The sequence below is a fragment of the Monodelphis domestica genome, chromosome 3 (genome assembly GCF_027887165.1).
Source record: "Monodelphis domestica isolate mMonDom1 chromosome 3, mMonDom1.pri, whole genome shotgun sequence".
NCBI lineage: Eukaryota > Metazoa > Chordata > Mammalia > Didelphimorphia > Didelphidae > Monodelphis > Monodelphis domestica.
Window position 1 is genome coordinate 216,665,113 of NC_077229.1, and position 12,743 is coordinate 216,677,855.

Here is a 12,743-nt window from a genome sequence, read left to right on the forward strand (position 1 = left end):
TGTGGCTAAACTTGTTTTGCAACCTTTCAATTTTTCTTAAAAATTATTTTCAAGTCATAGAACTGAAGGAAAATATTGTGGGTTTTCCTTCTACTCTTATTTCAGTCATCTGAATTTTTAAATGGAATACATGCGTACGAGATTTATTGCAGGAACATTTCAATCATGTGAATGAACTTCACGCCCACATGGGGAACAGCTCTGACTTAACTCCCAATTCTTTATCATGTGGACAATCCACAAAGTAGGTCATCTTTATGAAGCCATTGCCACATTCAGCTACATTGGCTAAAAAATCATCCAGTGCTGCCTAGGGGATTAAGAGATTCCATGCATGAAGAGGTCACAATATATAATATAAAATAAATCAAATAATAAGGATCCAAGCATGTGGGGGGTGACTCAAATAAGCCATGAGGTAAAACCTAAACAAGTCCTTGAGTTGATATTCTCACAAACACATCTTTTATCAAGTGGTAGAGGTAAGCAGCAAGATGATACAGTGGATAGAACCCCCGCCCTAGAGACAGGAGAATCTAAGTTCAAACCCCTCCTCTGACATGTACTAACTGTGAGACTGTGAACAAGTCACTTAACCTTGTTTGTCTCAGTTTCCTCATCTGTAAAATGCCATTACAATCCAGTATCTTTGCTTAGATGGGATTATGAAGAGTCAGACTCATGTTAACAGAGATAGATGGGGTTACCACCTCAAAACAAAACAAAAAACCCTAAACTTTCAGAACAGTTTGCAAGTCAAAATTAGTCTTTTTTTAAACCTTTTTTCCCCAATCTCATATAGAAACAATTTTTTACAATTTTCCTGATATTTTATGATTCAGATTCTTTCCCTCCCCTCCCCCCCCCTGCAATCCCCCCTAACGGTAAATAGTCTGAATCAGGTTATTCCAGTGAAAAGCTAGTCTTTTAAGGCTGAAAATCCAGGTCTCATCTTTTTGAATGGATTTTTCTTCACCATGGGAAAATCTTATTTGGCACGAGATATTGAGTTAAGAAAAGGACTTTCCTCCAAAGGCAACCTGAACGTCCATCTATTTAGCCATGGGGTTTTATTTCATTAACCTAATGGTTTTTATTTACCCTCTTTTTTCCCTTTAGGGTTAGTGGAGTGAAAAAACATACCCTCAAGACAGTCTTACTTACACCAGAGCTGGTTTCCTCCACAGGTTCTGGATCTCTTCCAGGATATACAAATATATCAAATATACAGTGAATACAAGCTTTCTCTTTCTAACTATCTTCTACAATAAGTAGGTAAATAAGTAGGTAATCCTAGCTCCTTCCCATCATCAAATCTCAAAAGTTTCAATGTTGACAGAGATGAGAAAATACTGTACTGATTTGGGGCTTAGCTGGTGTGAACTAAAGGGCAGCCACATATAAGGTAGGAATGATTTAAAGGAAATTTTTTTCTAATTCCTCTTAAGCAACACCCTTGAGGGGAAAAAGAAAGAATTTTTGAGGAAGAAGGAATAGAAGGCACAGGGCACCCAGAAACTTCCTGATACTATTTCAGTAGAGAAGGGGAGCCTGCCACTTTAACAATAATAGCTAGCATTTAAAAAGAGCTTTAAGGTTTGGAAGATACTCCTCACATCTGATTTGGTCTTTAGAACACTGGGAAGTGGGTGTTGCTATTATCCTTATTTTACATAGAAAGTCTGAAACCTAGACTGAGAGGTATTAGATGGCTTGCTCAGGGTCACAAAGAAAAGTGTATAAGGATTAGAAATCAGCTTTGTCAGAAATTAGGTTCAATACTCTATCCACACACAATAACAACCTAATAAATGTTTATTGAAATGAAATAAATAGAATTATGACACCTAACTTTAAATCTGAAACCTATGCTTGTGCTGGTCATTTGCACATTTAAAAGAGTTCCTATGGCCAACTGTCTCTTATGTCCTACCATGCATGAGTTCACTTACTAAATGCACCATTCATCCATTTAGAACTAATTCTGGAATTCACTCACGCCTATGCTGACCGCATCTGCTAAACCTTTATCTTTAGCATAGTAGTCCCCCGACCCCACAGAAAAGGAGAGGGGAAAGGCATCTGCAAAAAGCACCAGGCACTCAATTGTTAAAAGCATGGTTCAACTGCCTAACAATCACAGGCTTTTCTGCTTGCTTTGTTCTTGTTTAATGGAACATTCTCAAAGATGGTTGGACCATTGTGTTTTTGTTCAAACTAGCACTTCATTGCTGACACTGTGCTCTACAGAAAGGAAAAAAGCCTGCCTGCAAATTCTGTCATATTCTATTGGACAAGCCATCGAAAACTTTCCTTCCCTAGAGGCATAAGGCCTGGGTTATCAAAAAGTCAAGAGGATTTTTCCCTTAAGGATCCTTTTTTATCATAGGACCTTAGAAATTGTGAACAAGGGGATGACCAAGAGGAAAGAGAAATCTGAAGTTTGAAAAGATGCTAAGAAGAGGAGCAAATGGAACCTTCCCAAGATCTTGAGGGATGGGATGGAGTTCCATACAGGTTCAAAAGCAGTTGGAGACAAAGAGAAAAAGTTCTTATCTGGGACTCTGTGGAAATGGGTTGAAGAATTACCAATCTCAAAATCCTTTTGCTTGAACTGAATGAAGATCTCAATGCTCAACTAAAGCCAATCTTTGGGATAAAGACTCTCTTTTTCCCTTAAGGGAACCCAGAGCTTAGCCCTAAAAAATTTTCCTTGGTCAAATTCTCAAGAGTTATATTAGGAAAGAATTCGTAGGGACTTTCCCTCTTTCCTCTGCCCTCTCTTTTCCTTTCCTCATTCTTTCAACAAATCTTATACCAGAATAAATGAGAAACCTTGAGTTATACCAGAAATTGATTCAGAGTCTATGTTGTAGGAGGGGAATTTCAATCTATCAGTTGAAAAGGAAGCTGTGGCGGAACAGACTTACCCTTTAGTCTAGACTGACTGACTCTGTTGGTAACAGCTCAACTTAGTGAAAGAAAAAGGAAGTGCCACTTAGAATTCAATCCCCTAATAGCTGTTCAGTGGTTCTTTCCCTTTCTAAGTCCCCCTCACTATTACAAAATAGAGCTAGAGGTATCCATGGAGGTCATGGAATTCCATCCTTTCATTTTACAAATAAGAAAACTAAGGTCCAAGGAAGAAAAATGATTTGGTCCAAGGTCACACGGGAAAAAGAAGGGAGATCAGCTAGGTGACTCAGTGAATTAAGAACCAGGTTTAGAGATGGGAGGTCCTGGGTTCAAATATGACCTTATATACTTCCCAGCTATGTAACCCTGGGCAAGTGCCCCATTTCCTAGCCCTGACTGTTCTTCTGTCTTGGCATCACTACAGTATTGATTCTAAGATGGAAGGTAAGGATTTTTTTTAAAAAGAGAGTAGGAGGAACACACCCCAATGGCAACAGAGAAGACACACATCAGGTCTTCAGAGTACCAACTAAAGCCTAATAGATGAGATATAGCAGTCTTGACTTTGAAAGAGGGAGACCAGAATACATTCACTACATCTGTACAACCACAATCTCTTTAGAAAATTCCCCCCCCAAAAAAATTCCCATTTTTCCTACTCATCAGAATTGTTTGCATTTATGTCTTCAGAATTTTATTCTAAAGGCCTTTCTATTCCATCTAATTTGAATTTCGCCTGGAGAATTTTAGTTAATAGGATCCTATTCATTCTTCATTGGAACATTTAGGAAATCTGTTCTCCTAATCTATAGAATGCATTATGGATTCAAACAAGTTTTTTTCTCCTCTACCACTAATTTCAGAGAAATCAGTCACCCCCTCTTTAATAATTTCTACTTCAGTAATGGGTTCCTCCCTGTCAGTAAAAATCATATCTAATAGAATTTTCCTTTACTGATAGTTGGTTCAGTCACTTTCTTTTAAAAGGTGGAATTCAAGACAAATCCAAGATTTATCAGCTATTCTGATTTTGGCAGAGAGCTCTATAAAAGTGTGAAACTCATAATCCCACCAGCATAGAATTCCCAAGTGATCCCAAACCAGATTAAGACAGATGTAGCTGGAAAGTATCCAACAACAACAAAAAATGCATCACATAAGTAATATTAATTTGTGGTTTTCTAAGTCAATATGCAGCCTACAGGGATCCCTTTGAGTTTGACACCACTGCTCTAGATTTATGAGGTAACTAAAGACTCCCATCACTACCAAGTTATGCCTCTATTCCCGTCTTAGAATCCTTTTTCTAAACTCATTTCTGCCTTCTGACCAAATGGTCTATGTTATAGACCAATGAGAAAATTACTTGTTTCCCCTTCCCTTTATCTTCATCTAAATGTTCTCCACCATGCATCTTCCTTCAAGTCCTTAGTTTGCAACACTACCTTAGTACAACCTGAGATGACAAATCTTGTTTATTTTGAAACATATTCTGGTCACAGTTTTCTTCACATCACCTCTGTTATAACCACTAAGATCAAATTTAATACTTAACATTAGGGTCTTCATTTCTATTTCTTTTCACGATTTTTAATGAACTACAAACAGATATATTTATATAAATTCTCCACTTGAAAAATGTATAAATTATCTAAGCTCACCTCTTTGGGTTTTAGTCTTTATCTATAAAGTAAAAAGGTTGAACTAAATGACCTCAAAGATCTCTTCTATTTGTGATCTTATAAATGTTTCTTTAAATGAAACATCATTTCAGTTATGTTAACTCCAAAAATAATTGTAGAAATTTACTTCCCTCATCCTTTATAAAATAAAGTAAAACATTTTATATAAAGCAATGAATTCAAAATTTCTGAGCAAACAGAAAAGGGATATTTTCAGAGAAATGAATGACTCTCCTGGAAATCTGCCATCTGGCTGTGTAATTTACCCTTGAGCCACTGTCACTACCAAGAAGTCATCCTATTTAAAATAAGGAGGAAAAAAAAATCTTAATGCTGATAACAAGAGCAGAGTAAATATCTTTCAGGTAATCCTAACAATATGATAAAAGTAATATTCTCTCTATAATTCTAATTGTGAGCCTCTAAGAAAATCACATGGAGAACAAGCCTTTTGACATCCTCTGTAGAGGAAAAGTTCAAATACCTAGACTTACCTCAATCTTCCAGATGTTTAGGTTAGAAAGCAGATTCCAACAGAAATTCCCATTCTTGTCAACTCCACTGAACCCGTAGCCAGCTGCATTATTGACTGCATCAGCTGTGATGGTGCACAGTTGAGGTTTTTAATAGGGAAAAGAAAGGAAATTAGAATCAAATAGGAAATAGAAGTAAAACTTGCTATTGAAAAAGTTCCCACATATTGTTCTGGCTCAACTCAAATAGATATTGAAACCAAAAGAATCATGGTACTTGTTTTTTTAACCTCTTACCTTATATCTTGTCAGTTCTAGAACAGAAGATTGGCAAAGGCAAGGCAATTGGGTTAAGTGATTTGCCTGGTGGCATACATCTTAGAAGCAGTCTGACTGAGGTCAGATTTGAACCCAGATCCTCCTAACTCCAAGCCTGGCACTCTATTTATTGTGTTACCTAGCTACCTCTTTCATGATACTATCATTTGCAGATGAATAAACACAAATAAAAAAGGGGGACCCTTGTATCATTATAAATCATGAAAGATTTTAGATTTATAACTATTTTTAAATTTTACAATCTAAGAATTTTACAAACTCAGTTATGGAAAAACTTAAAATATGTCAGTAGGTTAGACATGGAAATAACCTTCACCTGAAAGCTACTATTTCAAATTTTACTTCAAATATACATAAATACATGATTGTTTAAAACTATATGAAATTTCCCCATGGAAATTATTAATTTCTACTCAGTTACTTCACATAACATATATTACCAATTGCGAGACCTAATTTATTCAGAATATTTCTAGAACCCATACAATTAACTTTAACTTTCCTATTTTCAAGCTGATTTGGGGAAGGGGGAGACTTTGTCTTTTAAAAAATCATGGAATCAGGAACAACTAAGTGGTTCAGTGGATAGGGAGCCAAGCCAAAGTAGGAAGATCCTGAATTCAAATCTGACCTTGGATACTTCTTCAACTGTGTGACTCTGGGCAAGTCACTTACTCCTATCACCTAGCCCTTACCATTCTTCTCCTTGGAACCAACACTTAGCAGTATTGGAACTTGAAGACAGCTTAGAAACAAGTGGCTCATACTTCATAGTCAGTGCCTACCATAGTGTATTACACACAGTAGATGTTTAATAAATGATTATTGAATGAATTACTGAATGTTCAAGCTAGGTTTTAGCTGAAGATATTTTATAAATTATTATTTAAAGCCATTTAATAAATCTAACATATTGTATAGCCAGAAACTGGATTCTTTCCTGTACATACTAGAAGAATTGCAAAAAAAAAAATGTCATTGATGACACATTAAATTGGCATCTCTCTGACTTGTAAAGCTCAAGTGCTCTTTGAAACATTTACATTACAATAATCCTTGGTTTCTCTTTGAAGAGTTCCAAGAGATACCACAAAACATATCTGGACCCAAAAGGTTAGCAAAGCAACAAGGAAAGCAATCCAATTTCAAGAGTATTTACTGTATACTGTGAAAACATCAATCTGTTTTATGTATAAATATGTTTGTGGTACTTAATGATTTACCTTTTTTTAGTCTATATTTGGTTTTGATGAAAAATGGTTTGTCTCTTTACACAAATTGTTATAAAATTATGATTAGGTCATATTCTATTAAGAACAGGCCTAACAGAAAGAAAGAAAGAAAGGAAGAAAGAAAGGAAGAAAGGAAGAAAGAAAGAAAGAAAGAAAGAAAGAAAGAAAGAAAGAAAGAAAGAAAGAAAGAAAGAAAGAAAGAAAGAAAGAAAGAAAGAAAGAAAGAAAGAAAGAAAGAAAGAAAGAAAGAAAGAAAGAAAGAAAGAAAGAAAGAAAGAAAGAAAGAAAGAAAGAAAGAAAGAAAGAACTCTTATAGCCTTTCATACAAGTGAAGATAGGAAAGGGAAAAAAAAGATCTGCACTCTAAGAATGAAACAAAAGTTAGTTTCCCTGGTTAATAATAAAGATATCTAAGCTTCATTTTCCTCATTTGTGAAAAGAATGGGTTGACCCACCTCCTCCCAAAGATCTCTCCAATTAAAAGCTCCATCAATTAGGCTTGGTAAAAGTCAGAGACAAGAGATACTCGTCAGAAGCATGAAGGTATTGTGAATATGGCTTGAAGCAATTCTGTTATATCTTTGCCAGGAAACAAACTGGGACACATCAGGCCAAAACTGTGAAAATGGTAGGAGTGACTTCTATGTAGAAGTAGAGTAATCATATCAAACACCTGGAAAATGAACTTTATCATAGCTTAAAGTGGTGGCAAAGTCTTTGAATTTAGGTTTCTTTAAAAAAAAACTTATTTTCATCTCTCCTAGGTGATAGTGATATACCTAAAGTGTGAATTTAACTAATTTCTGTCTTGTCATTCTAAATAAAATTTTGTTAGTTTTTTTTTTGTTGTTTTTTTAAACAGTGCTAAGTGGTAGATCACTAGTTTTCTAATGTTATCAATACTGGAAAAAAAGTAAAAAATTACTTGACCAACTTTATATAGTCATAGTGAAGTATCACTAATTACTATTTTTCAATGAGTTCATATTCTAAAGGAGCAGACATGCATAGGCATGCATACCATGAATATATATATATACACATATATATATATATATTTTATACATTCAATATACTATATCTATATACACAGATGGTAAATGGGAGGAAATCTCAGTAGGAAAGTTCTAGCAGCAGAGTTTGGCGACCACAAAGGGCCTCTTGAGGGACAAAGAATTTGAGCTGAATCTTGAAGGAAGTCAGGGAAGCTAGGAATAAGAGGTGAGGAGGAAAGCTTTCAAGATAAAGGGGACATCTACTATAAATGCTGGAGAGAAAGTGGGTAACATCCAGTGTAGTTGGAGATGGAATTGATCTAATAGGTCACAGAGAGCTTGAAGTTTCTGAAAAAGGTATCAATATGATCAAATGTGCATTAGGAAAATTAATCATGTAGAGATATATAGAATGGTTTGGAGGGGGAAACACTGGAAGACCAGACAATTTAGGAAGCTATTGCTATAGATAAGAAAAAAGGTTAAAAGATCTTAGATTAAAGTGTACAGTGTGAGTTATAACATGAAGAAATTTAAGAAATAAAGGATTGTAGATCAAATTCTCAGTAGTGCAGGTGATGTTATTTGCTGATGTAGGAAATGGACTTGGGAGCATAAAGTTTTAGAACAGCCTCTATTCTAAATATAATAGGGAGTTATGAATAAAATTATTAATAAATAAAAGGATTAAGGAGCCACAATAAGGGGCCAAATCCTCATGGATTTATGATAGAAACAAGAAGCAAAATTGAGTGACTTTTTCCAACAATATTTGGGAGTCTGAGGCCAGGAGCAAAGAAATTGCATGGTGAAAATTACCTGGAGTTTAGAATTAACAGGATGGGAAATGATGTAATGTCAAGAGGACGGAGTATTTTAGGATTGTGTTGAATAAACTATTAAGACAGTTGACCATGAAGAGTAAGGTAACCTAGTCAGAACAGAGGCCAACCCTGTAATACAAACTGAATGACAGGAAAGGAGAGTGAGAAAGAGTCTTGACAAATTTGAAAGCTCCCATGTCAGATAGGTCCAACCTTTAGAACAGGGGCTCTTAAATGTTTTTATATAATGAATCTTTTGCCAGTCTGTTGAAATCTCTAGAGTCCTTCTCAGAATGATGCTTTGTTACCTTCATTAAAAAATTGAAGGAAACTCTAAATTTCAGATAGAGGTGAATGGAAAGGAAAGATGTAATTTTTTTGCCCTTCCAAATTCACAGACCCATATGAAATCTATTCACTGGGCTTGTGGACCTGAGGTTGAGAATATTAATATTCTTAAAAATTAATTATTACATATAATAATTGATGTGATACAATACTAGTTATAAATTCTTAATAATTAATAAAAATAATAATATTAAATATTCCACTGAGTAGAAATATGTCTTACAAGTATCATTTTAAAGTGTCAGATTGCCTCAGATGGCATCAGAGGAAAAAAATTTTAATAATAAAAAAAATTCAGCTGGCTGTCAGAACATAAGCAAAAACATGGAAGTAATGGCACTAATTTTGTAAACCCCTCCCCAATTGTTAGCCAATCCCAAAAATGCATATGATAGAGATATGGCCCTGGGTTATGATCTCTGGTAGATATTCTAGGGCTTTAAGAAAACAAAAAGGAAAAAAAAGTTGTCTCTCTTAAACCTATATTTGGATTAAATGCTTGAAGGAAAAAATGGAAAGGGTAAGAAGATAAATCATACATATAATAGACCCTCATGTCCATGGCACTATGCTAAGCCCACTACTTATGCAGCCACTGTTATCCTTATCATCAGTCTTCATACTACTTCTCAACTAAGATGGTAAAGAACACTGGCTGGAAGGGAGGCTATATGTGAAATAGACATATACTTAATAGAAGCTATTTTATTCTAATAAGTAAATAAGGGACTTTTCCCCCTGACCTTTGCAAGTTCCTAAATACTACCCTACAGTTTCAAATAGTTAAAATTAAAATTGGCCAAGTTCCTTCAGTTTAAAATTATAGAGTTTGATTAAACTTAGAATAAATCTCTGTTCTATATTAAGAGTAAAAGAGAACAACAGACAGATAGATAAAAGAAGAAAACAGAGAAAACAAAAATATTTTCTTCTTGGTGCATGAAGCTAACAAATGCAAGCTTCTGAGAACTTTGAAGTTTAAAAGTTTAAACTAAATTAGTATGCATGCTAATATAATTTCTTTTTTTTAAGTGTTTTACATTAATGCGCCTAAATTTCAGATAGAGTTGAGTGGAAAGGAAAGATGCTATTTTTTTTCCCTTTCAAATTCACAGACCCATGTGAAATCTATCCGTACGGCTTGTGGGCCTCAGGTTAAGAACTCCTGCCACAGAATATGCCAGTTCAAAATAATAATAACTATTCCCCTAAATAGAGATATGTCTTATAGGAGCCATTTTCAATAAATAAATAATTTAAATAAAGAGGATGGGGGGAGTGAGAGAAAGCCAAACTTTCCCTTGTACTTAAAGACCGAGCTTGGCTAGATGATATAATCCAAGTTCTGACATCTGTCACTGACATCAGTATCACTTTACTTTTTGAGTCAGTTTATTGTCAGTTTGGGGGAAAAAAAACATGTGCTTCTGCTATGAGTCTTCCAGAACTGGAAATCAAAAAGGAAATTACTTGGCTCAGCAGCTCTCCATTATGTTATCAATATTTTCATTTAAGTGTACCATAGCTTTGTCCTGGCTAAGCCATCCACAAACTCTACTCTAGGTTTTTTGGCAAACAATTTTGAGTCATTCCATCAACTTACCTAATGTCCATGCAAAGTAATACTTTGGTTTTGATGCTTGCATAACAATATATAAGTAGAAAAGTCTTGACAAAAAAGATGCTTGATTGACAAACCAGTCATCAACCAGGAAAGTGACAGGATAGGCCTTCGTGAGAGTCAAAAAAAAGAGGAGAGACACCAGGGTGATACACAGTTTGTGAATCACTGCTCCCTGAAAAAGAAAAAAAATATCAATGCAGCCATACACATAATAAGAAGATAAGAAAAAGAATGTGTCCAAGGCATCTGTAATGTTAAGAACAGTCTAATAACCATAAGTTATTTCACACTATTTGGTAGAAATAATGGCAGTGGATCTCATGAACCAGCATCTAACAACTTGAAATCTCCCTGACTGATTTGACGTATTTGTATTTTTTTTACAAAGGATACATCTTTGGTATTGGGGATTAGTTGTATTCCATAATGGAAGAAAGAACTTGAACTATCAACTTCTACTATAAGCAAATACTGAAAAATTTCATCACCCAAAGAACAAAAGAGCTGGAGGCTAAGGGGAAATTTCTTTTTTTATCATGTTTAAACTATTCTTCTGGGAAGAAATAACTGGATCTTTTCCATCTCTGGAGAAGAAATGAATTTCATTTGTCAAATGAACAAATTTATCCAGAAACTAAATTCTGATTAAATTTTAAGTAACGTGACCCAATATCAGAACAAGATCCAAAAGAAGCTTATAAAGAATTTAAAAAATATATATATTGCTGAGAATGATTTAAGCCAAAGATAAAGATACATGACATAAGAGAGTTTCTCAAAGTTGCTTTCAACCAAATGATTCTTTTTCAACTTTCCTAAGTGTGATTTTGCCAATGTAGCAAAACTCCAAGTTCTAAAATTATAGAAGTGAGCATTTTGCAGAAACTTTATCATGTTACGAATATGCTGAAAGACTGAGCTATTTGGAATACAAAGTTTATGTATATAGGTCTGACATTATTTGGTATGTTTTTAGATAAGTTACATCCTAACTCTGATCCTACATTTGAAATTTTGGGGCATATTCTATTCCAGATTGTGAAGAATAGGTAATAAAATACTTAAATAAAAATGTGGAAAATGAATATACTATAGCAACTGGCACATTAAATAAAAATATGTGACACACAAATATATAACAGCAATTGGAACACTATCCTGAATCTGACTAGAAATAAGACACAGGTGATTTCCTTGGGTCTTCATAAATATGGTGACATCAACCAAGATTCCTTTCTATAGCAATTCAATAAAGATTGGTTGGGAACACTCACTCATCTTACACTTCAATCATTAAAAAAAATCTGATCCTTATATATAAGGATGATAAATTGGGCCAAAGGTGCCCTACTTAAATTTAGCTCACACATTCTACCTAAGAACTTTTATAAAACTAATATTTGGATCAAACCTTTGATTTCAGTGGAATAGAAAATTCTCTCCTCTACCAATGGAAAAAAGTCTTTCCCTCTGAGATTTAGTTTTAGAATTGCCTACACCACTGAGAAGTTAAATATTTACTTAACTGGAATCATATAGCCAATATGTGACAAAGGCAGAATTTGAACCTAAATCTTTCTGACTCCAAGAAAGGCTCTCTATCCACTCTTCCAAACTATTTCATAATTCATAATTCATTTAGATTCCAAATACTATATTCATACTTTTTCAAAGACTTTCATCTGGATTTTTTTAGTCTAACTAAATTTGCCTCTTTTCCTCCACTTCAATTTCCCCAATATTTCAGTATTGCAAAAGTATTATTTCTTTGATGTGGGCCCTCTCTTCCCTGAGGCAAATCACAGTCCCTCTATGACTTTGAGACTTAATATGGTTGAAAAAATTTGTGGCTCTGCCACAAATCTAATATTAATACTCCATAAAGACAGTAAGTTTTATCTTCAATTTATCAGATTATCACTGTTCCTGTAATTAATAGCCCTTCCAGTTTGGAAGAGGTTGCTCTAAGTAGTTTGGGTTCTACTAATACAACATGTGAGAGTTCAGGGTCATCTCATCAACCCAGTGACCCCCAGGCAGAGCACTTCATAGAAGCTTGCAATTACATGATTATTTTCCCCTCAAAATCATGGAAAGTTTATATCCAACAATTCTAGCTTAGCTACAAGTATATCTTAGATGTGAGTGCATGATACACATGTGTTTAGATTTTAGAGATGACTCTAAAAAAAATCATTGTAAACTTTCTCCCTGAGTCCATAGAGATTTTCTGGCAAGCTTGTTTAGAACTGGTTATCACTGTAGCAAATATAGCCTCTACAGGGCAAAGCACATTGATTTTACTCATTT

General features: G+C 34.6%; 1 protein-coding gene across 1 annotated transcript in view; it reads right to left on the bottom strand.

The window, feature by feature from the left end:
• The window catches only part of MBOAT1 (membrane bound O-acyltransferase domain containing 1), a 125,930-nt gene that overhangs the window by 15,039 nt on the left and 98,148 nt on the right, over positions 1–12,743 (bottom strand). The window contains exons 8-9 of the mRNA XM_001375935.4: positions 10,413–10,605; positions 5,093–5,196 (exon numbers count right to left, since the gene is read on the bottom strand). Coding sequence (XP_001375972.2) covers positions 5,093–5,196; positions 10,413–10,605 — 297 coding nt within the window. The remainder of the gene's footprint in view (positions 1–5,092; positions 5,197–10,412; positions 10,606–12,743) is intronic.